At 50.5% G+C, this 27,993-nt stretch overlaps 1 protein-coding gene and 2 pseudogenes across 1 annotated transcript; all 3 read right to left on the bottom strand.

The window, feature by feature from the left end:
• Positions 1-793: 793 nt before the first annotated feature.
• Positions 794-2,537, bottom strand: LOC119848523 (mast cell protease 8-like). The gene is given in 4 exon segments (XM_038384485.1): positions 794-1,038; positions 1,041-1,065; positions 2,112-2,247; positions 2,470-2,537. Coding segments are annotated over 4 exon segments (474 nt in total).
• A 3,999-nt stretch (positions 2,538-6,536) lies between these two features.
• On the bottom strand, positions 6,537-10,414 carry LOC119848408 (annotated as a pseudogene).
• Positions 10,415-23,331: 12,917 nt separating this feature from the next.
• LOC122457514 lies at positions 23,332-26,427 on the bottom strand (annotated as a pseudogene).
• Positions 26,428-27,993: the final 1,566 nt, after the last annotated feature.

Here is a 27,993-nt window from a genome sequence, read left to right as displayed (position 1 = left end):
TAGGGGGAAGCAGTAGAGGAGAAATCTTAATTTTAGTTTCAGAGTAGCAGCCGTGATAGTCTGTATTCGCAAAAAGAAAAGGAGTACTTGTGGCACCTTAGAGACTAACCTTAGTCTCTAAGGTGCCACATGTACTCCTTAATTTTAGTAAGGCTTTTGACACAGTCCCATGTGACGTTCTAATAAGCAAACTAGGGAAATGTAGTCTAGATGCAATTACTAAAAGGTGGGTGCACAAGTGGGGGATAGACTGTATTCAGAGAGTAGCGATCAATGGTTTGCAGTCAAACTGAGAGGATGTATCTAGTAGGGTCTGTCACTAGTCAAGCGTTTCACTAATGACTTGGAGTGGAGAGGATGTTTATAAAATTTGCAGATGACATCAAGCTGGGAGGGCTTCCAACACTCTGGAGAACATTAGAATTCAAAATAATCTTGATAAATTGGAGAACTGGTCTGAAGTCAAACACAATTAAATGCAATAAAGACAAAGGACTTCACTTAGGAAGTAGAAATTAACTGAAAAATGGGGAATAATGGGCTAGGTAGGGCCAGGAAGAAATGGAGAGGGACCTACAGAAGAAGAGGTTACAGAGAGACAAAGGAGGAGAACAGAAGTTGGTAGGAGAGACAAAATAACCAAGACAAATGGACAGGCACCTGTCCTGGCCAGAATGTTGTTTTAAACTAGCAATAGTAACCCAGATAATTTACAGATCAAGATCTTCCAAGGTTAGGCTGCCACCATGTACCCCTTTGTAGCCCTCTGGCCTGCCTCCCATGCCATCCTCCCCTAGACGTGGTTGCTACTGACCTGGCTGCAGTCCTTGACCCAGTGTTTGCTCCCTGTGCAGATTATACGATTAGTTTTCCCAGGGTTCAAAGAGCGGCATTGCTTTGCTGGTCGGATGGAGACTTCGGTCTTAAAGAGCTTGTCGGTTGTTTTTCCATGGTCAATATGGCTCCATCCAGCTATGCTGCACTGGCTCCGTGGAGCGACATCTCTGTTGGCCTTGGGCAGGCGAATGACATTGACTATTTGTTTAGTCTGGCTTTCCCCTTCAGCTGTGGTGGTGGAGGTGGGGGAGATCCAGAAATGTGTTAATGGTTTTAAATATCGCCCACCAAAGGCTCTGTCATTGCATGTTTCTAAAAGAGCCGAAGGCCAGACTGCTCTCCTGCTTCTTCCTTCTCCATTGCATCAAACCAAACTACTTTCCAGGCCCCTTCTGGCCTGTTCCTACCCGGCGCCCTATCCTCTCTCGTGCAATCAAGAGCTTGACTCCTGCCTCCCATGAGACCAGCCTCCATTGCCTATTTGTTATGCTCTCAGATAAGCCCCTTTGTGCTTTCTCGCCTGCTGCCCATCTCGCATGCCAGGAGCTCCCCATAAGCCTCCCCAAAGCCACCTCATCGCTCCCCTTCCAACAACTCCTCAAACTCACCTTTGGCATGATACTTACACAAACCTTGACAATCAGGAGGCAGCTGCTGTGACGGCTGCCCAGCATGCTGACCGATTAAATACTGTCTCCTTTGTTTTCTTGTTTCAGAGTAGCAGCCGTGTTAGTCTGTATTCGCAAAAAGAAAAGGAGTACTTGTGGCACCTTAGAGACTAACAAATTTATTAGAGCATAAGCTTTCGTGAGCTACAGCTTATGCTCTAATAAATTTGTTAGTCTCTAAGGTGCCACAAGTACTCCTTTTCTTTTTGTTTTCTTGTACTCCCCTGTTCATCTGTCTCTTGTCTTGGACTAAGCTCTTTGGGCCAGGGCCCATCTTTTCGTTCTGTTATTGTACAGGGCCTAGTGCAACTGGGTCGGGGTCTGTGTCTTGGGCCGCTAGGTACCACCACAATACAAATCTTCATCCAAGTCATGCTCTACAGGGTCAGGCTCTGTGCCCTCCATCCCAACAGCAGAGCCCAGATGATGGACCTAAACTGGCACCCCTGATCCAAACTTTGGGGAAAGGGCAGAGCCAGCTCTGCATGTTGTATCTTCAGCTCCCTTCTGGCATAAATTACTCCTGACCATGGCCAAGCGCCAATCCTCACATGGTGCCCAGAGGTATGAACCTGGAAGTGAATATTAGCACAATAATTCTGTTACCTTCAGCAAAAGGATGTCATTGGCTCGAGGACATTCTTTGTAGTTGCGGTGCGGGTGATAGCTTTGAACCACAATCGTTTGCTGGCAGTCCTCTTGCTTGTGAATATTGTGAGCTCCTAAGGTGACTGTCAGGTTCCTGAAATTGGCAAAAGCAAATCAATCCGCAATTGCTTTTCCTTTTCTGGCCTGCTCTGTAACCGTGTGTTAGCTGGTCCTGACACCCACCCGCTAGCTGCCTAGAAAAACTGCTGCAGCCATAAACCAAAGGAAACCTATTAACCAGCCTAGGGATTTATAGATAATGAACATCTGTGAGCTGATTGCAAAGGGCCTTAAAGTGAGCACATGTTCCCCTTACACTGCCAGAGTAACTAACAGGTCCTTAAAACACTTGAGAATCAGGCCTATGTCCGGGAGTTTGGGCATCAGGACTCCTGGGTTTTATTCCTGACTCTGCTGCTGACAAACTGTGTGGCTTTGGACACATCACAGCCCCTCTGTGCCTTAGTTTCCCTGGCTGCAAAATGAGAGTTAAGGGTATTCATCTGATGGTTAATTAGCATTTGTAAAACCCTTGCATGCTACAACAGACAAAGTGCTATGCTGCTGTAATTAACCTGTGCTGGGTGTGTCAGCAGCAATAGAGGTGGGTCATCGAGCGGGGTGTGTTTCCACTGGAGTCCCGCAGGGATTGGTTCTTGGCCCTGCGCTATTTAACATCAATGACCTGGAAGCCAGCATAAAACGATCACTGATAAAGTTTGCAGATGGCACAAAAACTGGGGGAGTTGTAAAGGACCGGGAGGGACAGGTGGCTGATTCAGAGTGATCTAGGTTGGCTGGTAAACTGGGTGCAAGCAACCAATGTGGTTTTTAATATGGCTAAATGTGTTCATCTGGGAGCAAAGACTGTCGGCCATACTTACAGGAGGGGGGAGCTCTAGCCTGGAAAGCAGTAACTCTGCAAAAGATTACGTTGGGGAGTGCGGATAATCCGCTGAACATGAGCTCCCAGTCAGTCTGTGTCCAGAAGGGCTAATGCAACCGCAGGATGCATAGACAGGGGATTCTCGAGTAGGAGTACAGGGGTTATTTTACCTCTGAATTTGGCACTGGTGCAAGCGCTGCTGGAATCTTGTATTCAGTTCTTGTGCCCATAATTGAAGAAGGGTGTTGATACATTGGAGACGGTTCAGAGAAGAGCCACAAGAATGATTAAAGGATTGGAAAACATGCCTGATAGTGATAGGCTCAAGGAGCTCCATCTATTTAGCTCAACCAAGGGAAGGGTAAGGGGTGACTGGATCAAAGTTTATCAGTGCCTACACAGGGAACAAATATTTAATCATGGGCTCTTCAGTCTAGCAGGGAGAGGTCCAACACAATCCAGTGGCAGGAAGGTGAAGCTAGACACATTCAGACTGGAAATAAGGAATAATTTTTTCACAGTGAGAGCAATTAGCCACTGGAACAATTTACCTAGTGTGTGGGTGGGAATGGATTCTCCTTCACAGACAACTTTTAAATCTGCTTCAAACGGATCTGCTCTAGGGATTATTTTGGGGCAGTTCTTGGGTCTGTGCCATACAGGAGGTCAGACTAGATGATCACAGTGGTCCCTTCTGGCCTTAGGAACTATGAATCAATAGTTATAAATACTTTAATAATTCTGGAGTTAAGCATTATAAGCGTTTTCGGATAAAACCAGATGAAAAGGCAAATCCTTCCTCCAACACCTGGCCTTGGCCTGGTGATCTCCCACCGGAGAGAATCTCCCTGCCACTCCCAGCTCTTTAAGTCAAAGTGGGACCACTTTGTGGGTGCACTGTGCTCCTAATGTGAAGGAAGTAAGGGAGGGCAAAGATGAGTTACAAGCCTTTGAAGGATGATGCTCTACAGTAGAATGTTTCAGACGGAAGGTTTCAGATTGGTTTGGTTTTGTGTTCTCTTTTTCCCCCAAACAAGGTTGATTTGGTGACACTGAAAGATTTTTGCGAATGTGTGCCCATTTCAGTGAATTGCTTTGTTCAACAGAAGCCCAAAAAAGTCAAAGTGTTCTTCAGTTCGAAAATGTCAAAACACATTTTTTTGATTTGAGGGAGGTCAAAATGACTTTTAGAGCTTTATTTCAATTTTATCACAAAATGCAAACACCTAAAAATACCTCTCAACATCAAAACGTTTTGTTTGACCCAATTTTTTTTTGAGAAAAATTCTTAAAAAATCATTCAGGTTGACCCGAAATGACTCCTCCCTGATCCAGCAAATGCAAACACGTGGATTTTTAATTCAATCTTGTGAATATTTTTTGTAGCCTGGCTCATCGTTTCTGAATGTTTGGCTGTTGTTTGTCAGTGTAACTTGTTTGTCTTACACAAAAAAAAACCCCAGAAAGACAAGCCTTAAGCATTGTTCCCCACTAAATTTTTATAGTATCTCAAACCATACACGTGGCATCTGTGCGGGGGGAAGGGGGTTTAAAATCTTAAAAGCAACTTTCCCTGCTCCCCTTCAAAGCTTTCTTTACCAAACCTCCCTCCTTTATCAACCTACTTCCATTGGGGATCTGGAGACAGAGGGAGATAGTTCCCCATCTGGTATAAGTCTGCTTAGCTTTACTGAAGCCAAGGGACCTAGGCTGATCTACACCAGCTGTGGATTTTGCTGATGATTGTGATGGAGGATGGTCGACCTGGGTGGAGCCTGAGATTCTTAAACGTCTGGAGATAAAGTTATCAGCGATGGTTGTGATAAAATTGTCACATCTACATGTTGATTTTTCCATGGTGTCTCCTTGTTTTTGTGATACAGACTAACACAGCTACCCCTCTGAAATCTGCCATTTAGACTGTTATCAGAAGCCATGTGCCTTCTCGCCACTCCTATATTTGACTGACAGCTTTAAACCCAGTTAGAAACGGATGAATTTCGCTCTGTGGCACGAGTGCCTCTATCTGACCATGTGGTAGATAGTGAGGTGCTTAGATGGGGGTGGGTGGATAACGGGGTCCAGATCATACCCCAAGTTCCTAGTCCACTGTCTTGTCTCTAACTGTTTCAGAGTAGCAGCCGTGTTAGTCTGTATTCGCAAAAAGAAAAGGAGTACTTGTGGCTAATAAATTTGTTAGTCTCTAAGGTGCCACAAGTACTCCTTTTCTTTTTGTCTCTAACTGTGGCTAGAACCAGCCGCTTCAGAATAAAGCATAAGAAACCCAGTTATTAGATAAATTACCCCAGGGAAGCTTCTTCCTATCCCCCATGGTTAGCGCTGGGCTAGAAACTTTTGTATGAAATGGAAGCTAAGAAAGGAAAACACCAAGACGTCATGATATACAATGAAATCATGCGAGTTGGTAACGCTGGACCTGCTCAGCGCTGGCCTAATTCTGCTCCGGCAGTGGGAGTTTTCCTCCTCTTGAACTTTTTCTAACAGCAATCAGTGACAAACCCAGGGCCACAAGAAAAGCACAAGGAGGCAGCGGGCAGTATGTGAGAGGGTCTGTATCTAAACTGAATGGCAAAGCTAATCAGGCGGCAGGTTTCAGAGTGGTAGCCGTGTTAGTCTGTATCAGCAAAAACAATGTGGAGTCCTTGTGGCATCTTGGAGACTAACAAATTTATTTGGGCATAAGCTTTTGTGGGCTAGAACCCACTTCATCAGATGCATGGAGTGGAAAATACAGTAGCAGGTATAAATCAGAGCACATGAAAAGATAGGAGTTGCCTTACCAAGTGGAAAGTCAGTCTAACGAGACAATTCAATTAACAGTAGGATACCAAGGGAGGAAAAATCACTTTTGTAGTGATAATGAGAGTGGCCCATTTCAAACAGTTGACAAGAAGGTGTGAGTAACAGTAGGGGGAAATTAGTATGGGCAAAATTAGGTTTTGTAATGACCCAACCACTCCCAGTTTTTATTCAGGCCTAATTTGATGGTGTCCAGTTTGCAAATTAATTCCAGTTCTTCAGTTTCATGTTGGAGTTTCAGAGTAGCAGCCGTGTTAGTCTGTATTCGCAAAAAGAAAAGGAGTACTTGTGGCACCTTAGAGACTAACAAATTTATTAGAGCATAAGCTTTCGTGAGCTACAGCTCACTTCATCGGAATGCATCCGATGAAGTGAGCTGTAGCTCACGAAAGCTTATGCTCTAATAAATTTGTTAGTCTCTAAGGTGCCACAAGTACTCCTTTTCATGTTGGAGTTTGTTTTTGAAGGTTTTTTTGTTGAAAAATTGCCACTTTTAGGTCTGTTATTGAGTGACCAGGGAGATTAAGTGTTCTCCGACTGGTTTTTGAATGTTATAATTCCTGATGTCAGATTTGTGTCCATTTATTCTTTTGCATAGAGACTGTCCAGTCTGGCCAATGTACATGGCAGAGGAACATTGCTGGCACATGATGGTGTATATCACATAATCAGTGCCCTTCCCACTTGCAGAGTTCCCTCTAGACAGGAGATATTAAAGGCTGCATAGTCCGGAACCAGAAAACCACATGGGTCTTTTTCAGTTCTCCTGGGCCACTTCCCCCTGTGGCCTGGGAAGTGGAAAGAGGGCTCTTCTCCTCTGGGCTGAGGTGCTCATTTACACCCATGCAACCCACTGAAATCAAAGGGCCTGCCCCATTGCAACTGGGAGCAGAATTTGACCCTTTGTGTTTATCTGGAGAATGATCAGAAACCCACTGAAACGGGACGTTGTGAAGTAGGAGAATGAGACACTGTGAAATGCAGATTGGCGTTTATTTTTCAGGCTTGTTACATGCCCAGCATTGCAGCGAGTGACAGAGGAGGACTGGAGCAGTGACTGGGGTGAAGGGGGTGTGAGAACATAGCATTGGGGAGTTGGGGACTGGCAAGGATTCAGACTCCTGCTGCTGCATGCTTTTGCTGGACCCTTTCCAGCCTCCGGATTTCTCTCTGCTTCGGCTCTGACAATGTGGCACCAGCTGAAATTGCCAGGGAGAGAAACTCCTTTGTAAACCCAAGCGAAGCCCAACCTCATCCTGGGACTGAACCAGGGAAACAAACCAGGGAATGCCCAGGACGGAGCGAGCACAGGTCAGAGCCTTCCCCTCCAGGTTGTCCAAAACCACCTCCTTGGGCCAATTTCAACCCACTTCAGTGCCCCCTGCTCTAGAATTATCCCTGGCTCTGCTCTGATGGTCTAGGCACATCCCGGAGACGGGCAGCTGTGCCCTATTTAAGTCAGCTGGGACAGAAGGAATCCTGAAGACCCTCAGAACAGCAAAGCCCCTGGCTTGTATTGAGCCTCTGCTTCTTCAGGGGACCAGTCAAGAGAATATTCACTCGGGGCTGAAAACTTGACATTCCTCTCCTGAGCCAACAGAACCCAGGTGCCAAGGGACCTGCTGGGCCTGCAAGCCTTCAGATCTACAGTAACAAGGCCATAGAGGCACCTAGAGAGAGTCTTGTCCCCTATGGTTTCATATAACACCAGGAAGGGAGAAAAAGCCGGTGGATGCAGTACAAGGGAAAGCATCATGGGTCTCCAAGGCAGAAGATGCTGGAGGAGAAGCTGGAGCATCTCCCTCTCCAGTCCTCTAGCCCATGATCTATCTGATCCATGTAAGGTAGTTGGCAATGCGGGTATAGATGGCAGGAGGGAAGCTGTAGCCAAAGGAAACAATTCCCTGCGCCACCCCCTTGCAGATCAGAGGCCCCCCGGAATCTCCCTGCCAAACAGAGAAGAGGAGAGACTTCAGAGGCCCTCCAGACACAGGGCCAACTTAATCCCTAGTGTAACTTGAGTGACTTCTATGCACTTACCGCAGGGGTCAACCCGTTGCGTTGGCTGTTCTGCACAAACGCAATGTGGTAGCCCCATGTCACAGATACTGCAATCACTGGGTATGACTGTGGCTCATGACTGATGTTCCCAAGTAAGCATTACTGGAGCATTGAAGCTGCAACAGTGTAGGCTGTCCAAACCCATCCAGAACCCTGGGTCAGCACTCCCAGGGCTAGTCCGTCTTGCCGCGGCTTCACAGCTGTGGTACCCAAGTCAGCTAAATTTAAAGCCAGCTCGGCTACATGTATACCTGGCAGTGATCGTCCCCTGTGACAGTGGCAGTGACGTACCTGCCAGCACTGCCCAAAGAGGTCTGGGCTAATGATGGTGTTTTCAGCTCGCGCCAGTTCCAAACAGCAGCAAGGGGGAAAAGGGTCTTGGCGAAATGAACCATTTCCTTGGGGTGTCAAGCTTTTTCAAGGAAAACAGAGAGAAATTTCCAAAGGGAGAGGCGTTTCGAATCGAAAAATGTTCTGTTTTGAAAAGGTGTTTTGATTTTGTTCAGAAATTTGAGGGGGAAGGGAGGGAGTTGTTTTTTTCACCGAAACCATTGCATGAATTTAACATAACTTTGTGCAATGCTTTGGTTGATCTAAATCTGCATGTTTTTGCCAAAATAAATAAATAAAAATGGGGGTTGAAAAATTTTGCCCAGCTTTCGTGTAGATGGGACTCACTAAGGAACCCATCGGTGCCGGGACATGTGCTTCCACAGATCTCCGGGCTCAGCAGCAAACCCTCCTCCAGGAGCTGAATGCAGGGCTTGTGTCAGCCTGGGTAGCAAGAAATAGGGTGACCAGACAGCAAAAGTGAAAAATCGGGACGGGGGTGGGGAGTAATAGGAACCTATAGAAGAGAGAGACCCAAAAATTGGGACTGTCCTTATAAAATCAGGACAGCTGATCACCCTAGCAAGAAACCACACGGGGGAAACCCTTACGAGAGACACATGAGCAGGCATGAGATTTGCATCCACGAAAGTCCCTTCTGTTAGAGTGGAACCTAAGTAGCTTGCCTGGCAGTCCCAGCCCAGGAGCCAAGGTCCTGGTGCCTACACTTCCCCACTCCATCCGTTTGCTGGTGTTTCCAGTACTGACCTGGCTGGAGTCCTTGAGGTGGTGGAAGCTGCTGGCACATAGCATGCATCACTGAGGTTGGGGTAGATGTTAAGGCATTTCCTGCGGCTGTAGATGGTAACGTTGGTCTCAAAGAGCCTGTTGGTGACCCTCTCTTTGTCAATGTAGCCCCATCCCGCCATGCTGCACTTGGTGTAGATGGGGACGTCGCTGCTGGTCTTGGGCAGAGGGATGACCTAGACGTATTTATTCAGCTTGGCCTTCGCTGTGAGCTGGTTGGGAGGAAGAGGAGAAGTATTAAGCCCCAAGCAGTAGTCAATGGAATCTGGAGGCAGGGGTGAGAATGGCTCAGGGAGAAGATATCCAATGGTCTCACCTGGCCAGGTGATGGGAGAAACTGAGCATCCTCAGAGCCAGGGCTCATCAGGCCCTGAGCACTTACACTAAGCAGCCTAGGGGACAGGAGGGAGGCAATACTGGAGAACATGCAGGGGATGTGGGACAGTGAGGCTGACGCTGGGTGATCTATTCTGAGCGGGGCTGAGTGCTCCTGACCCCCAGAGAACTCCAGGAGTTGAGATTGCAGGATCTGCCCACGGTTTCCTTTCTCTGGCTGGACCATCTCAAAATAATAAAGCCCAGTTTGCAAAGTGAGCTTTGACTTCTCCCCACAACACAAGACATAAAATTCTCTCTTTGTTCTCAGCCATCCGCACTTAGCCCCTCAGCCCCCCCCCCCCCCCGAAGCAGCTGTCAGGGGGACCTCCCCCCGATGCAGACAAGTCACTCACCTTTTGCAGCAGGATGTCATTAGCTATCAAGATGTTGTTGTATTCAGGGTGGTTGTAGTAAGTCTCAACCCCCAGCACCTGCTGAGACTCCTCTGGCTCATGGATATCTTGAGCTCCCAGGATCACTGTGATATCCCTGGCACAGCCCCTCTCCCCTCCCCAAGCAATGGGGGCAAGGATGCAGAGACATCTGGCTTCACACAGACTTCAGATGAATCCTGCTTTAAAATGTATTCTGTCAACCAGCATGAGAAGGACAAACCCGGCGAAGGTACCTACCCCACGCAGTGAGTGGCGGTCATCACCCAGTCCGGGGCCACCAGAAACCCCCTGCAGCCGAAATCACCCGAAACCGTCAGGGCTGCCATGTAGGGTCTGGAGTGGGGCTTGGCTTCATGCTCCCCAACAATCTGACTCGCGAAGCACCTGAAAGACACACAGACTCTTGATCAGGAGGCGAGGGGCTGGCTCCTTCCTCACCTTGTGCATAGACCCTGGATGGTCACCCTAGCCCATGGCTTCCTCTACTCACCAGCGTGGGCCAAGGGGTAGGACAGGGAGAGCAGGAGCTGGAGACATTGGGGCCGCTCCATCTCTGAGTTCACAGCTCCTCGGGTCCTCTTCCAGGCTGGGTGCCAATCTAAGCCTCCTGCTGCCCCATGGCTGATTTTATAGCCTCAAACCAATGAAACTCGGAAACCAGGAAACCGCATGTGCTGGACTGATCTAAATGATCAGGGCACAATCAGATCCTTGTGCCTCTATCTGCGATCTCCTCTCCACTTGCCTCTGGTCACTTGCTTCAGATGCTTGGAAGCTGGCCCGATCACCAGGTTGACAGCTTCTGGGGGGGTGCAGGACAATGCATCTCCTGTTCCCAGTGGGGCAGTCCAGTCAGGAGAGAGCAGTCGCTGTGTTAACGGGCCCTGCTTAAAACAAACACAAACCTGGCTCCTTAAAGCACCTTCCCCAGGATCTCAGAGCTGATGCCCCAGCATGCACTGTGCTCATGATAAATGCCCCCCCATAGATCAACACTGGGCATGGGGTTTTCCTGTGGGGCATGGAAAGCATGGGGCCTACACAGTGTGAGACAAGGAAGACAACGTTTGCAAACTGCCCAGTGATTGGGTGCAGGTGTAACCTCCCCGGTGAGTGTGTTATAGGTGTCGTGGTGCCGTGGCTTTCTAGCTCAAGCTACAGCAGCTGGTGCTTTTAGCTCCAGAGGTCTGTGGTGTGCTAGCGAAGAGGGTGGCGGTCACCCAGTCAGCAGGGGATCTTCCGGGGTTAGCAATGGACAGATGGAAATGTGCTCTGTAGAACAGGCTCCAGTAGGCTGGATAGATTGGAGTGGAGAGGCCTCAGTCCTTCTGTACCATTCCTATCCTATGTCTATAGCATGTCTCACATGCAAGATCAAGGCACTTAAAAAGGCAGGCCAGTATCGTTATCCCCATCTTACAGATGGAGAAACTGAGGCCCGGGAAGTGGACATTACTTCCCCAAGGTCGCCCTGGGATGATGCAGTGCTGGTGTCAGCAGAGATTACATGTGGGAGCAAGTAAAGGCTACGCACTGGGACCAGCCCTCTGCAGTGAGCAGGAGTCGTTCCCAAGTGCTGGGCCGGCCGTGTCCTCTATTCCCAGGAACAGGGGATTAAAAATGGGCTGGATATGGGCAGAGACGTAGGGTTAAGTGTGAGTCTCATGCCCTGTCAGCCCCCATTTGCTGCATGTGGGGTCTTCAGCTCACGCTGTAGCAGCTTGTGTGTTTAGCACTGTAGGGGCCGAGTTCAAACCTAATGTGTTGACCAAGAGGGTGGTTGTCACTGTTGTAACCCATTTGGAACTTGTAGTGGGTGTAGCACTGGTCTGGATCCAGGAGACCCTGGTTCTGTTTGTGGCTCTGCCACTGACCTGGCTGGGTGACTTTGGGCAAGTCACAGCCCTGCTCTGTGCCTCAGTTTCCCCATCTGTACAATAGGGATAATATTCACCTCCTTTGTAAAGCACGTGGAGATTTATGGCTGGGATGTGCTAGACAAGAGCTAGGAGGTGGCATAATTATTATTATTAAGCCCTGTGACTGAGTAGTTTAAATTGTTCCCTTGCATGTGTCTAGGTTGAGTTTCATCTCCTGTCAGGTAGCCAAGTCTTGAAGGAATTCCTCATGCTCCCCCTTACTCTGGGTTAATCTCACTCATTCTGTGGCAACACCCGGTGTGGCCATCTCATTATTAACCCTCTGATGCAAGCTGTTAATAAACGATGTGACCTGCACCACTGCAAAGTCCTGCGTTGTGGGAAACCCCGCTCCCCTCCTCTCCCTCTGAGAGCCATCTGTTCGTGTCACGGACCTCGTGTGATGGCTGGAGCTAGCAATAGCCATAACCATTCATGTGAAGAGCATGAGAAGGCAGCGGGTGGTGTGGGAGAGGATCTGTATCTCCTTTCAATCATGACGGGTTCTGTGCCTCCCTGGAGATAACAGTCAAGAACACCAGCCACCTGATAGTGTCCTTTCTGCCATCATTCATTTTTCCATTGGGCAGAAGGTGGTAACGGCTGCCCAGTTGGTAACCGAAAACCGCACAGGCCTTTGCCATTTCGTCGGGGGGGATACTTATCTCTCTGTGGAGAGCCCATGTAAAGCCTGTGCATCACTTGGCTCGGATGCTATCGTCACAAGTGCAGTATTGGAAGAGAAGAGACTTAAGGCCTCACTTAGGCCGAGAGTTTCAGTGGAGACGCCGTGACGGGGCCTGATTTTCAGCAGGTGACTGCTCGGCAGTCTGTGAAAGTCAGGCCCTTCCAACTGGGCTCCCAAAGTCATTAATCTTCCTTGGAAATCTTGGCCTTAATGTCCTGAGGTTGATGGTGTCAGTGGGACATGGAGGAAGAGAAGATGCTTCTCCCCTCTGCACTCCGCCCCGGACGCCGCTGAGTCCATCCCAGGCATCTGCTGAACAAGAGCAGCAATCCAAAGCAGGAGCTACCAGAAGAGGCTCTGTTACCTCCTTCCCACTGCAAACACCTTCAGCAGGAGGACAGTTAGCTGGCACTGCCTGCTCAGTGCCTGGTCTGTAGGGGCTTGATTCAGTCCATACCCATAGATCCCAATAGGAGCTGGCTCAGACCCTAGGTAAGGGTATGTCTACACTACGAAATTAGGTCGAATTTATAGAAGTCGGTTTTTTAGAAATTGTTTTTATATAGTCGATTGTGTGTGTCCCCACACAAAATGCTCTAACTGCATTAAGTGGATTAACTTGGCGGAGTGCTTCCACAGTACCGAGCTAGCGATGACTTCTGGAGTGTTGCACTGTGGGTAGCTATCCCACAGTTCCCGCAGTCTCCGCTGCCCATTGGAATTCTGGGTTGAGATCCCAATGCCTGATTGGGCAAAAAACATTGTCGCGGGTGGTTCTGGGTACATGTCATCAGGCCCTCCCTCCCTCCCTCCCTGTGAAAGCAATGGCAGACAATCGTTTCGCACCTTTTTTCCTGAGTTACCTGTGCAGACACCATACCACGGCAAGCATGGAGCCCGTTCAGCTCACTGTCACCGTATGTCTCCTGGGTGCTGGCAGACGCGGTATTGCATTGCTACACAGCAGCAGCAACCCATTTCCTTGTGTCAGCAGATGGTGCAATAGTCCTGAAAACCATCCTCATCATGTCCGAGGTGCTCCTGGCCGCCTCAGTAAGATAGGTCAGAAGCGCCTGGGCAGATATGGGTGCAGGGACTAAATGAGGAGTGACTCGACCAGGTCATTCTATTTAATCCTGCAGACAGTCCTATTGCACCATCTTCTGCCAGCCAAAGATGTAAAAGATAGATGGAGTGGATCAAAAGAAGAAATAGACCAGATTTGTTTTGTATTCATTTGTTCCCCCCTCCCTCTCTCCATGAAGTCCTACCTGAAATAACAGAGGGAGGGATAGCTTAGTGGGTTGAGCATTGGCCTGCTAAACCCAGGGTTTTGAGTTCAATCCTTGAGGGGGCCATTCTGTGTGACAGTTGTTTTTCTTTCTCCTTGATGTAAAGCCACCTCCTTTGTTGATTTTAATTCCCTGTAAGCCAACCCTGTAAACCATGTTGTCAGTTGCCCCTCCCTCCGTCAGAGCAACAGCAGACAATTGTTCCTCGCCTTTTTTCTGTGCAGACGCCATACCACGGCAAGCATGGAGCCCGCTCAGATCACTTTGGCAAGTAGGAGCACATTAAACACCATGCGTATTATCCAGCAGTATATGCAGCACCAGAACCTGGCAAAGCGAAACTGGGCGAGTAAGCGATGTCAGTGCGGTGACGAGAGTGATGAGGACATGGACGCAGACTTCTCTCAAAGCACAGACCCTGGCAATGTGGGCATCATGGTGCTAATGGGGCAGGTTCATGGCGTGGAACGCCGATTCTGGGCCCGGGAAACAAGTACAGACTGGTGGGACCGCATAGTGTTGCAGGTCTGGGACGATTCCCAGTGGCTGTGAAACTTTCGCATGCGTAAGGGCACTTTCATGGAACTTTGGGACTTGCTTTCCCCTGCCCTGAAATTCATGAATACCAAGATGAGAGCAACCCTCATAGTTGAGAAGCGAGTGGCAATCGCCCTGTGGAAGCTTGCAATGCCAGACAGCTACCGGTCAGTTGGGAATCAATTTGGAGTGGGCAAATCTACTGTGGGAGCTGCTGTGATGCAAGTTGCCAACACAATCAAAGATCTGCTGATATCAAGGGTAGTGACCCTGGGAAATGTGCAGGTCATAGTGGATGGCTTTGCTGCAATGGGATTCCCTAACTGGTGGTGGGGCCATAGATGGAACCCATATCCCTATCTTGGCTCCGGAGCACCAAGCCAGCGAGTACATAAACCGCAAGGGGTACTTTTCAATAGTGCTGCAAGCATTGGTGGATCACAAGGGACATTTCACCAACATCAACATGGGATGGCCAGGAAAGGTACATGACGCTCGCATCTTCAGGAACTCTGGTCTGTTTCAAAAGCTGCAGGAAGGGACTTTATTCCCAGACCAGAAAATAACCGTTGGGGATGTTGAAATGCCTATAGTTATTCTTGGGGACCCAGCCTACCCCTTAATGCCATGGCTCATGAAGCCGTACACAGGCAGCCTGGATGGTAGTCAGGAGCTGTTCAACTACAGGCTGAGCAAGTGCAGAATGGTGGTAGAATGTGCATTTGGACGTTTAAAAGCGCGCTGGTGCAGTTTACTGACTCGGTTAGACCTCAGCAAAACCAATATTCCCACTGTTATTACTGCTTGCTGTGCGCTCCACAATATCTGTGAGAGTAAAGGCGAGACGTTTATGGAGGGGTGGGAGGTTGAGGCAAATCGCCTGACCACTGGTTACACGCAGCCAGAAACCAAGACTGTTAGAAGAGCACAGGAGGGTGCGGTGCGCATCAGAGAAGCTTTGAAAACCAGTTTCATGACTGGCCAAGCTATGATGTGAAAGTTCTGTTTGTTTCTCCTTGATGAAACCCCCCGCCACTTGGTTCACTCTACTTCCCTGTAAGCTAACCACCCTCCCTTCGATCACCGCTTGCAGAGGCAATAAAGTCATTGTTGCTTCACATTCATGCATTCTTTATTAATTTATCACTCAAATAGGGGGATAACTGCCAAGGTAGCCCGGGAGGGGTGGTGGAGGAGAGAAGCACCGGGAGGGGTTGTGGAGGAGGGAAGGACAAGGCCACACAGCACTTTAAAAGTTTAAACTTTAAAACATGTTGAATGCCAGCCTTCTGTTGCTTGGGCAATCCTCTGGGGTGGAGTCGCTGGGTGGCCGGAGGCCACTCCCCCACGTTCTTGGGCATCTGGGTGAGGAGGCTATGGAACTTAGGGAGGAGGGCGGTTGGTTACACAGGGGCTGTAGTGGCAGTTTCCTGCAGCTCAACCATACGCTGCAGCGTATTAGTTTGATCCTCCAGCAGCCTCAGCATTGAATCCTACCTCCTCTCATCATGCTGCCGCCACCTTTCAGCTTCAGCCTTCTCTTCAGCCCACCACTTACTCTCCTCAGCCTACCACCTCTCCTCCTGGTCATTTTGTGCTTTCCTGCACTCTGACATTGTCTGCCTCCACTCATTCGTCTGTGCTCTGTCAGTGTGGGAGGACAGCAGGAGCTCAGAGAACATTTCATCACGACTGCATTTTTTTCAACTTTTAATCTTCACTAGCCTCTGGGAAGGAGAAGATCCTGTGATCCTTGAAACACATGCAGCTGGTGGAGAAAAAAAAAGGGACAGTGGTATTTAAAAAGACACATTTTATAGAACAATGGGTACACTCTTTCACAGTAAACCTTGCTGTTAACATTACATACATAGCACATGTGCTTTCTTTCCAAGGTTGCATTTTGCCTCCCCTCAGTTCATGGCTAGCCCCTCTCTGCTCCCCCCTCCCCGTGGCTAACAGCGGGGAACATTTCTGTTCAGCCACAGGCAAACAGCCCAGCAGGATCGGGCACCTCTGAATGTCCCCTTAAGAAAAGCACCCTATTTCAACCAGGTGACCATGAATGATATCACTCTCCAGAGGATAACACAGAGAGATAAAAAACAGATGTTGTCTGAATGCCAACATACACTGCAAAGCTTTGTTCTACAGTGATTCCCGAGTACTTGCTACTGGCCTGGTGTGGTAAAGTGTCCTACCATGGTGGACAGAATAAGACTGCCCTCCCCAGAAACCTTTTGCAAAGGCTTTGGGAGTACATCCAGGAGAGCCGCAAATGCCAGGGCAAATTAATCATTAAACATGCTTGCTTTTATACCATGTATACTATTTTAAAAGGTACACTCACCAGAAGTCCCTTCTCCACCTGGCAGGTCCAGGAGACAGCCTTGGGTGGATTCAGGGGGTACTGGCTCCAGGTCCAGGGTGAGAAACAGTTCCTGGCTGTCGGGAAAATCGGTTTCTCCGCTTGCTTGCTGTGAGCTATCTACAAATTCATCATCATCATCTTCCTTGTCCCCAAAACCTGATTCCATGTTGCCTCCATCTCCATTGAAGGACTCAAACAACACGGCTGGGGTAGTGGTGGCTGAACCCCCTAAAATGGCATGCAGCTCATCATAGAAGCGGCTTGTTTGGGACTCTGACCTGGAACGGCCATTTGCCTCTCTGGTTTTCTGGTAGGCTTGCCTCAGCTCCTTAAGTTTCACTCGGCACTGCTTCGGGTCCCTGTTATGGCCTCTGTCCTTCATGCCCTGGGAGATTTTGACATATGTTTTGGCATTTTGAAAACTGGAATGGAGTTCTGATAGCACGGATTCCTCTCCCCAATACAGCAATCAGATCCTGTACCTCCCGTTTGGTCCATGCTGGAGCTGTTTTGCGATTCTGGGACTCCATCATGGTCACCTCTGCTGATGAGCTCTGCATGGTCACGTCTGTTGATGAGCTCTGCACTCACCTGCAGCTTGCCATGCTGGCCAAACAGGAAATTGAAATTCAAAAGTTTGCGGTCCTTTTCCAGTCTACCTGCCCAGTGCATCTGAGTCGAGAGTGCTGTCCAGCGTAGTCACAAAGGAACACTCTGGGATAGCTCCCAGAGGCCAATACGGGCTAATTGCATCCACATACCCCAAATTCGACCCAGCAAGGCCGATTTCAGCGCTAATCCCCTTGTCAGGGGTGGAGTAAGGAAATCGATTTTAAGAGCCCTTTAAGTAAAAAAAAAAAAAAAAAAAGGCTTTGTCTTGTGGACGGGTGCAGAGTTAAATTGATTTAATGCTGCTAAATTTGACCTCAACTCCTAGTGTAGACCAGGGCTTAGAAGAGGACCTCAAGTCTTAGCAGAAGGGGAAGTTGTTTAAAGAGCCCACTTGCCTAGAGCTCTGCTCTAGGTTCAGTGTCAGACCCTTTGAGGGAAGGGTCTCTGGAATTATCCCCGGTTCAGCTTTGTGCTGTACTCTACATGGGGGGTCAATGGGGCCATAGCTGCATTTGACATCAGCTGAGCGTGTGGCTCTAGGGCTTGGTTTTGTGACCTCTTGCCAAGATGGTCAGGGAGGCAACCCTATGCTCTTTGGGGTCACTAAACCTCTGATTGCCAGAAGCTGGGACTGCATGACTGGGGATGGCTCACTCAGTAATTGCCCTGTCCTGCTCATTCCCTCCGAAGCTTCTGGCGGTGGCCACTCTCAGAGACAGAATTCTGGGCTACCTGGGCCATTGGTGTGACCCAGTATGGCCATTCTCACATCCACAGGTACAGACAGAATCCTGAACCCCCCTGCTAGATACCCTCATGTCCTCCAGGGGACCAGTCAGGGGACTCTTAACTCAGGGGATTTAAATCTTTAAAGAGCACATTTTGCATATGTCTTGGCAGGCTAATGATGGCCCCCCCCCCCCCCAATCTCTGCTCACACGAGGGTGTGTTGTCCCCAGGGAGAAGAGCCTCTTCCTCTAATGCTGATATTTAAGACCAGAGAGCCTGTTAGCGCCCTGCCTTGGGGAGGAATTAGGGGCCTTGTTTTATCCCTGTAGCTTCATACAACACCACTAAGGGGGGCGCGCACACACAGAGCAGAGGCAGCATCAGGAAAGCAGCCCAGGTCTCCAAGGTAGCAGATGTTGTAGGAAATTGGCACCTTTCTTTCCTGTCTTCTATCCCATGGCCTGGCAGGGAATGTAAGTCAATTAGAAAGTATAAGGAACTATACACACTGCTGTGTCTGTGCACATGGTCCAGTCATTATATAGGGCCTGCTAACAGGCTGATCTGCCCCTTTCAATGCCTGGAGCCAGCCAGTCTTCTTCCATTATCAGACCCTGCTGAGAAGGGGGGTCAGGGGCTTTCTATGAAGGGCTCAGAGAGTTATAGGTGGGAGAGAAGCTCATGGAGCATCCTTCTTTCAGCACTGAGAGGCCATGGCAGAAGCTTGTTGGAGCGGTAACTCAGGGTGGTCAGAGGAACTGCTTCTGTTTGGCATTTCAAGAACACAGCTGTGTCCTGAGGCAAGGGTCTGGGAGGCTCTGGATGTGGCGTGAGTTGGGGCTGGGGAGTTTTGTAATAATTGGGGCCGAGCAGACCCACCCCGATTGGGAGCTGGCCTGGGAAAGTTGGGAGAAGTTTATAAAGTGTTCAAATTCCCGGTCGCAAGAGCTGATGGGAGAAGGTGACAGAAAGACTAAGTTAGACCAAACAAAAAGGCCAACTGGTCTAACTGAAGGACTGGGCTAAGACCATGGCTAGGGAACAAGAGGTATGTGGGACCAATCAATGAACCACAATTGGTGTGTTGGAAATTAGGCCTAAATGGTGGACGAAATAACGAGGCGATTGGTTATTCCACCCCTCACTCCCTTCTGGGGTCCTTTAAAAAAAAACTTTGGAGACAGAGAGAGCTGGCTGGCTGGGAGACAGGAGAACGGAAGGAGCAAATGAAACCCACATGGCTGCTATCCTCACCATCTCCTGGGACCCACTGTGACACCGTTAGGCTTCTGTCATCCTGATCCTAAGATGGGTCTTGGCTAGGACTGGGGGAATAATGGATTTTTTGGTTCGCTGGCAACTCTGGAAAAATAACATAAAAGTTTTTGTTTTGGGTTGAACCAAAAACAAATTTTTCAGTGAATCGCAAAGTTGGAGAAATGCCATGTCAGGTTGAAACAGAGTGTTTAGTGCAGACGCAAAATGGTTTGTTTGAATTTTGGGCATTTTGACCAAATATCCTAGTGGGGAGGGCACTGCCTTTTTAAAGCCTTTAGCCCAGCACGTAGGGAACTCACCTCGGCTGAGGGAGACCCTGATTCAATTCTTCTCTCTGTCTGATGTGGGGTCTTCCATGTTGTAGGAGCATGTCCTAGCCACTGGTCTACAGGTTGGCTCAATCTCGCTGGTTGAAGCTGTTCTTTTGGGCCAGGGAAAAAGAGCACAGATGACTCTATAGCCTAGTGGTTACAGCCCACCATTAAAACAGGGGAGACCCACGTTCAAGTCCCTGTTCCGATTACTAATTATTTAGGGAGAGTAGAACAGCTTCAAGAGAAGGGACTGAGAGCAAGGTCTGCGCCAACGGGCCGTATCTGATCCACAACAGAGATAAAAGGGGAGCCCTTAGATAAAACTCGGGCTGCATTTTGGAGATAATCCTTCCTGCTGCAAAGCACTGGCCATTCAGTGCGGTTCCTCCACATGTGCTGATCGCCCGCTTGCCACGGGGATTGCTAACGGCTGCCCCTGATTGCTACTCACAACCACAGCGGTCAGTGGCTGGTGGTTTACAGCAGAAGTGGAGGTTGCTGGGTCTGACCCATCCTGTTCGTAAGCCTAGATCCCTAGGGGAACACACACATTGCCAGGGCTGGATTTAGGCAGGGTCTGGGCTTCAGACTTGGAGAGTTTCCCCCCAAATCAGGGAACGGACAGCGGTGGAGCAGCAGGTAGGGGATGTGGGGATTTGATGTGGGAGGAAGATCAGAGACTCAGGAACTGGGGGCAGCTGGTGGAGCCCATCTGTAGGGACTGGGAGGAAGAGTCTGGTTTAAGGTGGGTGAGGCAGCAGGAAGCGGGGCGGTCGTTGAGGGAGCATGATTGAGGCTGGCGGGAATGGCGACAGCGCTGGGAGAATGCTCTCCAGGCCGGGAAGCGACTGTGCCCAGGAAGCAGGGGAAAGGCCCTGTGGCTAAGGCCAAACTTCAGACAGAAGGTACTGGGAAGCAGACAGACAGGCTGTCAGGGAGGAGGGGGCAGGGCTCAGCTGACCTGGGGTCCAGGCTGCATGGGTTTGTGGAGGGGAGAGATTGGGGCTGAGGCCTGAAGGGTTCTTAGAGGGGCCCTGAAGAGGTGGGATGGCCATCGAGGCAGAGAGCTGTAGAGTGGCTTCTGGCCAGGGGGAGGCGCTCATGAGGCAGTAAACGATCAGGGTACTGCACAGCCCTATGGGTGATCATGGAAGTCCAAACGGGAAGCTCAGTTAAGTGTCAATCCTTCGCCACAGCAACACCTGCTAGCCCAGTCCTGGGCCGGCACACCCCGATCCCGCCCCACACCGGTCCTCGACTCTGCTCCTGGGCTCCCCACATACATAGCTGTGGTAACGCACCTCAGCCCTCCTGACCCACAGCCCCCTGCCTGCTTGGCTCCTGTGACAATTGGGGCTGGAATCTCTCTGTTTACAATGTCTGGATTCTGGTGGATGCCATGAACTTCTTGTTATGGAATTGTTGGAGTGGGGAATGCCTCTGGGTGGATGTGGAACCCACCAGCAGCTGCAGCAGGTACCTACTGGGCCAGGGACAATGCCAAGTCGTTAACCTTAAGCTCTTTGTTCTGAGCAGACAATGGTCTCGTGTACTAAGGGGGTTGCCAAATCTCTCTGGTGAAGTCGAGAGTGGAAAAATCACCGTTAGTAGCATCTAGAGGACCATATTGTGCTGGGTGCTGTCTGAACTTGCAGTAAGAGAGATGGCTTGCCCCAACCAATTTACAGTCTGAATAGACAAAGGGTGGGAGGGGAAACTGAGGCATGGAGCGAGGTGAAGTGACATGACCAAGGCCACACAGCAGGTGCGTGCCTGAGCCAGGGATAAAACCCAGAGTGCCTGGACCCTAGACCAGTGTCTTACCTACTAGAACGGCAAACATCTTCTGCTTCAGTTGGGAAGAGAAACTCTAACCACAGAGAGGTGTGCCTCATCAAAAGACACAAACAACTCTGTGGGGTTTTTCAGCTGCAGGCACAGCCCTTCCGTTGGGGGGGCAGGAAGTGCTACCTTCACCTTGTATTCATCTCACGACTTTGTTTACACCAAGCCCTCCAGGCCCACTTCCTGCTGTTAGAGCCGATTCTTCTGTGTTGATCAGTTTAGAGTTTGTCACCAACAGTTAAAAACCATGTCCTGCCAGGGGGGTGAGACCAAGACAGATCCTTTGCTGGTGCAAATCAGCTCTGTGGGGTTACGGCCATTTCCACTGGCTGAGACTCTAGCTCGGTGTATTAAGAGTTGGGGCCTGTTGTGTTAAGTTTGATGGAACAAGGGGGCCCAGAGCCTCCAGAGTGTTAACGTGACCCTGTCACTGTACAATAGTAAAGAGTTAAACAAGTCTGGAGGTCAGAGACCTCGGCCTGCTTAGCTCCGTGGCAGCACAATTCATGCCAAAGTTTGCAAATGTCCTGAGCAGGCTGCACAAAAGAAAAAGAAGCGGCCCGAGACATAAAGCCCTTTTTGGAAGGGAAACAGAGCAATTGTACAGACCTAACTGAGCCAAACCCTACCAGAGTCCCCTTTTCTGAGAGAGGGTGTTGGTTAGTGTCTCTTATTTTTGTCAATCTTTCTTGGGGGGAGGATGGTCACTCTCCCTGCTTTGGACAAACAGACGCAAGGGGGAGAAGTGGCAGGGGCGTAAAAGTGGGGGGAAACGCAGCCTTTGTGGCTATTCTGAAGATCCGGGCTGGCTGGCTCAGTCCCAGACGGGGCTGAGTCTCTCAGGGCGGCTCTTCTCTGGGCTCTGGCTCGGTGTCACCTGGCTGGTCTGATCCCTCTCTCTGGCTGGTCTTTCTCCAGCTGGGCAGAGCTGGATGGGCCAGCTCATCTTGCCGCCGGGCTGGTGTGGCGCAGCTGGTCTCAGAATGCGGGGACAAGCCGCGAGAGGGAGGGGTGACAGGTGGCAAAGAGCCGGGGGGGGGTGTGTGGAAAGGAACACAAAAGGGAAGGGGAGAGAGAGCAGGTTGTGTGGGTCTCAGGCTGGAGTCTCCACAGGTGCGGTGTTGAAACTCAGCCCTATTGTGCTGAACTCTGGGAGTCCTTGCGTTCTGGACAGTGTGCGTAGAATCCCTTTTCAGGGCTGCTGCAGGTCCCAGGACTGCCAGGGAATGTAGCGTGGGGAAGGCTAATAACTGCGTACATGGCAGTAGGTGCATGGGGTGGGAATGGGAGGGGATCAGGGTTTGGCTGATCCGAGCCCTCTGGCTATAAATGAGACCCAGTGTACTCTCTTTTCTTACTGGTTTCAGAGTGGTAGTTACGTTCGCCTGTATCAGTAAAAACAACGAGGAGTCCTTGGGGCACCTTAGACGCTTTCGTGAGCTAGAACCCACTTCATCAGATGCGTGGTGTGAAAAATACAGTAAGCAGGTATCCCTTTTACAGCAATAAGCAGAAACAAACTTCAAAATAAGGCAGGAGACTTTATGAAATGCAGGAGCTCATTTATTGTCATGCTTGTTACACTCCAGCGCTGCAGGGACATAGAAGGAATGGGGCATTGACAGGGGAGGAAAAACAGAATGGGGGAGGAAATGGTGTTCCCGTCCCACCAGAATTTTCAAGGTTTGGAGGGGGGGGAAAGGCCCGTCTCAAATTGGGGTGAGCAGTGGGACTCTTGCGAATTTTTTCAAACCGATAATCTGCAATTAAAAAAAATCAGATCTGGTCATTTGAAACAGTTTGGTTAATTTCAAAGCATTTCATTTTTGATTTCAACCCTTTAAAAAAAAAGGTACCTCTCCTTGCCTTACCTTGCCTTGCCTTACCTTTCCATTAATTAAAATTTCAAAATGAAAAGTAGCCTCAACCCCAAACCCGAAATGATCCATCTAGAAAATGTCAAAATAGCCAGTTTCCACAATCCAGAAAAAAAACAACAACCCTAATATTTTCTATTGGGAGCATCCTCAAAGCCAGCCCTGAACCACAGACCGTTTGGGTTTTGAGGAGTCAGCATTTCCCAACAAAAAGCCTTTGAATTGGGTGTCTGAAACCCATCAAAATCCATGTGCTTTGAAACTCTCCCCGGCATGGTGGGATTCGTGTGTGTTCTGAACCAGGAGGGAGCTGCTTGGCTGAGGAAGGCTTTGTTCCAATCCGTTTGGGCCAAATCTGAGTTCCTTGCCATGTTTTCGCTCCCTCCTCACCCAGGCTAACCTGGGAGGTTTGCCCGCATGCAAACTTGGCCGAGGGGCTCAGGATTAAGCCCTGTGTGTTCTTCCTGCGGGGAGAGGAGGAAGAAAAGTTCTGATGGTATTTAAATGTAGAGGAAAGGGCAGCCCAAAAGGAGGAGTCGGGGGGCATTGTTATCCCTATAGTTCCCTGTAACACCCCAGGGAGAGAAAAGCCAGTGACTGCAGCATAAGGAAATGCAGATGCTGGAGAAGCTATAGCATCTTCCTCTCTGGTCACTGCCCCATGGTCTTTCGAATCCAGGGCAGGTAGTGGGCAATGCGAGTGTACACCGAGGGAGGGAACTGGAAACCATAGGAGACAATCCCCTGGGCCGCCCCGTTGCAGACCAAAGGGCCACTGGAGTCCCCCTGAAAAAGACACAGGGAAATAGGGTTAAGTAGAACATAGGCACTGTGAAAGCGCATTGTGAGCTAGCGGGCACGAACGCAGGATATAGAGCCATTGATGGCTAGTTCCAATCCTGGCTCCACCACCGTGTAACCCCAGGGGACTGGCTCAATGGCTCTGGTCTTGTGTCTACTAGGGAATATCTTTCAGGGGCGTGCGCAAGGGCGGGGAAGCTCTGCTGGGGCAGGAAGAGCCAGCTCCTCTGGCTGCAGGGGGCACAGAAATAAAACAAGGACAATGTTTCTGAGTGCCCGTTTGATGCCTCTGTGGCTCATGCGTGAAGTGGGCCATTAAGGTGGCTGGGGATGTCCCTTCCCACCCGCTGACCTCAGGGCAGCATGGCTGGGGAGGACGGGAAGGGATGGAGAGACATATGTAGTTGATGTCAGTGCGCTTGTGGTAGCTGGCCGCACAGACCATGCCGTCGCTCAACCCTGGGTAGAATAGGAGACATTTCCTCCAGCTCAGGACAGTGGCGTTGGTCTCGAAGAGCTTGTCCATCGCTATCTCTTTGTCAATGTAGCCCCATCCCGACACGATGCACTTGGTGTCCGCGGGGATGTCGCTGCTGCTCTTGGGCAGGGGGATCACCTGGATGTATTTATTCAGTTTGGCTTTGTGGCTCAGCTGTTATGGAAGGGGAGACAACATGTTAGACCCTGCAGGAGATGAACAGGAAGGTTTTGGGGTTTTGTTTTTCCAGGTGCTTGCTCATCAGGAAGCTGCCTGGGGGCAGGATGTAGAAATGGGGGTGATACCAGGTTGGAGGCTGAGCCCCAAAGCTAGACACGTCCTGACCATCACCTTCTGATGTTGGAACTCCCACATCCTTGGGTTGTGTGATGCCAGCCCAGGGATAGAGACTGGGCAACGGCACTTCCTTGGCCAGCTACTTCCCTAGATGGCCCGTGCTCGTCCACTGGGATCGGGCTGTGCTGGGATTGCATCATGGTGCCATGATGTCACGGCTGTGCGGCCACAACAGGTCCGTCGGCGTTTGAGTCTGTGGAGCCCAAATCCGTAACCCACTGATGAGCGTGTCACCTGGTCACCTCTGTGCCAGTCCACAGAGGGTGTGACTAATGCTGCCCTCACTTAGCCTGACCAGATGTCCCGATTTTATAGGGACAGGCCCGATTTTGGGGGCTTTTTCTTATATAGGCTCCTATTACCCCTTACCCCCTGTCCCGGTTTTTCACACTTGGTGTCTGCTCACCCTTCCCTCGCTACAGAACTGCAGCTCTAGTTACAGCAGCCCGTGAGGTTTGCTCTGGTTCAGTCCCTGCTGTGGTAGTCAAGAAGGCGGATGTCACACAAGGACAAAGCCCAGAGAGGTGGATCTAAATACCAGAGGCCCTCTGCAGCAGATATTACCTACAAACCCTAAGAGTATGTCCACACTGCAATAAAACACTCATGGCATTCGGGGCCTGGGCAGCTGGCTCAGGTGCAGGGCTAAAAATTGCAGTGTAGAGCAGGGGTGGGGGAACTTTTTGGCCTGAGGGCCACATCTGGGTAGGGAAATTGTATGGCGGGCCATGAACGCTCAGAAAATTGGGGATTCGGGTGCGGGAGGGGGTGAGGGCTCTGGCTGGGGGTGTGGGCTCCGGGGTGGGGCAAGAAATGAGTTCAGGGTGCAGGAGGGGGATGGGGCAGGGGGTTGGAGGTGTGTGGGGGAGCTCTAGCTGGGGGTGAGGGCTCTGGGATGGGGATGAGGGTTTGGGGGTACAGGAGGGTCTCTGGGTTGGGACCAAGGGGTTTAGAGGGCAGGAGGGGGTCTGGGGTGCAGACTCTGGGCAGTGCTTACCTCAAGCAGCTCCCGGAAGTGGCGTCATGTCCCCCCTCTGGCTCCTACACAGAGGTGCGGCCAGGTTCCCCTGTGTGCTGCTCCATCTGTGCCCCCCCGCCCTCGGAGTTGATTCAGAGTTGCCTGCCCGGAGTGGGGGTGGGGGTTTGCCATGCACCTCCTCCCCATCTCTGGCACAGCAGCCACCTCAGCCTGCCCCGGTGCTGCTCCCTTGTAACCGGCGGCGGTGGCTGGCGAGGAAGCGCAATGGGGAGCTCCAGGGCCGCCGCCCGCTGCCCAGGGCGCAGGCAGGGACACTCCGGAGTCGGGGGAGAGACCCAGCCCCAAACATTGGTGGAGCTGGCTCCCCCCACCCCCGGGCCCTGAATTTGCTGGAGCGCAGGTACCACTGGCCCATACAACTCACCGCCCCTGCAGCCCATGGCTTCCTCTACTCACCAGCACGGGCTGAGGGGCAGGACCGCAGGGAGAGCAGGAGCAGGAGATGTTAGGGCTGCTCCATCTCTGAATTCACAGCTCCTCGGGTCCTCTTCCAGGCTGGGAGCCTCCTGCTGCCCCGGGGCTGGTTTTATAGCTTCAGACCAACGAAACTCGGAAGCCAGGAAACCATCTGAGCTGGGCTGCCCCTGCTGCATCTCCCATCTCCTCCTGCCTAACGCTGACCAGTACGCGCTGCCATCTCACGCAAACTCCCCATTTCCCGTTCCCCTCCTCCCCGCGGGTGCGTGTCTTGCTGTGTTGAGACCTACGCAGTGCCACAACCACTTGAGCTAAAGGGTAAGTTGCCTTTGTTGTCAGCAGTATCAGACTCCTCTCTGGAGCACTCGCTAGAGGTGGCTGAAGACCCATCCTGTGAGAGGAAGGGTTACATACCCCGTTCTTTTTGTGGAGTGGGCAATACAAAGGCCTTTCCAAAGCTTGGTACCAGTGGGATTTTTCTATGAAACATGTCCTGACCGGAATGAGGATGGACAGGTCTCAAGGGAGAATGCAGTCAAAGACGCAGATTGCAGGTAAAACTTGACCAAAGGTTCATGTGACTTATTGCTGCTTGAGAGCTTGCATGAGTCTGATACTTGCCCCTGGCTCTTGTGAGCAGATGCCCAGTTATCGAGGCATCGGAAGCAGATTGTGAGATTGGCTTGAGAGGAAAGGACAAGAACTGAAGCCAAGTGATAAGGAGGAGCCCTGAGATAACACTCAGGCTGTGTTTGCAGAGATAGGGACTCAGAGCATCACAGAGTGATGATGACGGAAACGTGGCTCCCACCCAGGCCGAGCTCTGGAGCTGCTTGTAACCGTTACCCATCACTGCATGTGTCGATTCCATATGGCTCACAGTTGGGCCGGTGGGTTTATTGCTTCTCAGAAGAGCAGAGTTTCTCCATCACATGAAGCCAAACGTGAGCTGTGTGGGCCACCTGAAGTGGTGTGGATCGCTGTGTGAATCCGGGTAGGAGCTCAGGCTGGGATTGTCAGAGGGGACTGACTAGAGGCCCAACTCCTGTTGAATTTCAGTGGGGCCAGGACCCCGAATTCCCTTTTGTCCCCTTGAAAATCCCAGCCACGCTCAATAAATTACCTGCCTTACTGGGAGGCAGATTGTGCTGCTGATGACGCACGGGTAAATCTGGTTTACGTGGGGTGACTGACAGCAGAATCTGGCCCTGAGGGTGGAGACATTTTGAAGTAAAAATCAAGTCACGGTGGATCAGACACAGTTATTAGCAGACACAAAACAGCACCAGGACAAAGAGAGGCCAGGCTGAGGTTGGTTTTTCAAAAGCAGACCCCAAAGGCCTTTCGGTTGTCCCATAGCCAAGGAACTACGGTTATCATTTTAATTTGCGTTACAATAATGCCTTAAGGCCCTGGCCCTGTTGTGTGTGGTGCTGTATGTATACATAGCAAGAGGCTGTCCCTGACCCAGAGAGCTTACCGTCAAAGCAGACAAAGGGTGGGAGGGGAAACTGAGGCACAGAGCGGGGTGGGGGGAAATGACACGCCCAAGTCACCCAGCAGGTCAGGAGGTTGGCACTTACCTCGGGCAGCTCCTGAAAGTGACCGA

This window comes from Dermochelys coriacea, chromosome 25 (genome assembly GCF_009764565.3).
Source record: "Dermochelys coriacea isolate rDerCor1 chromosome 25, rDerCor1.pri.v4, whole genome shotgun sequence".
NCBI classification, from domain to species: domain Eukaryota; kingdom Metazoa; phylum Chordata; order Testudines; family Dermochelyidae; genus Dermochelys; species Dermochelys coriacea.
The sequence above is the reverse complement of the archived record's forward strand: the minus strand, read 5'-3'. Positions and strand labels throughout refer to the sequence as shown.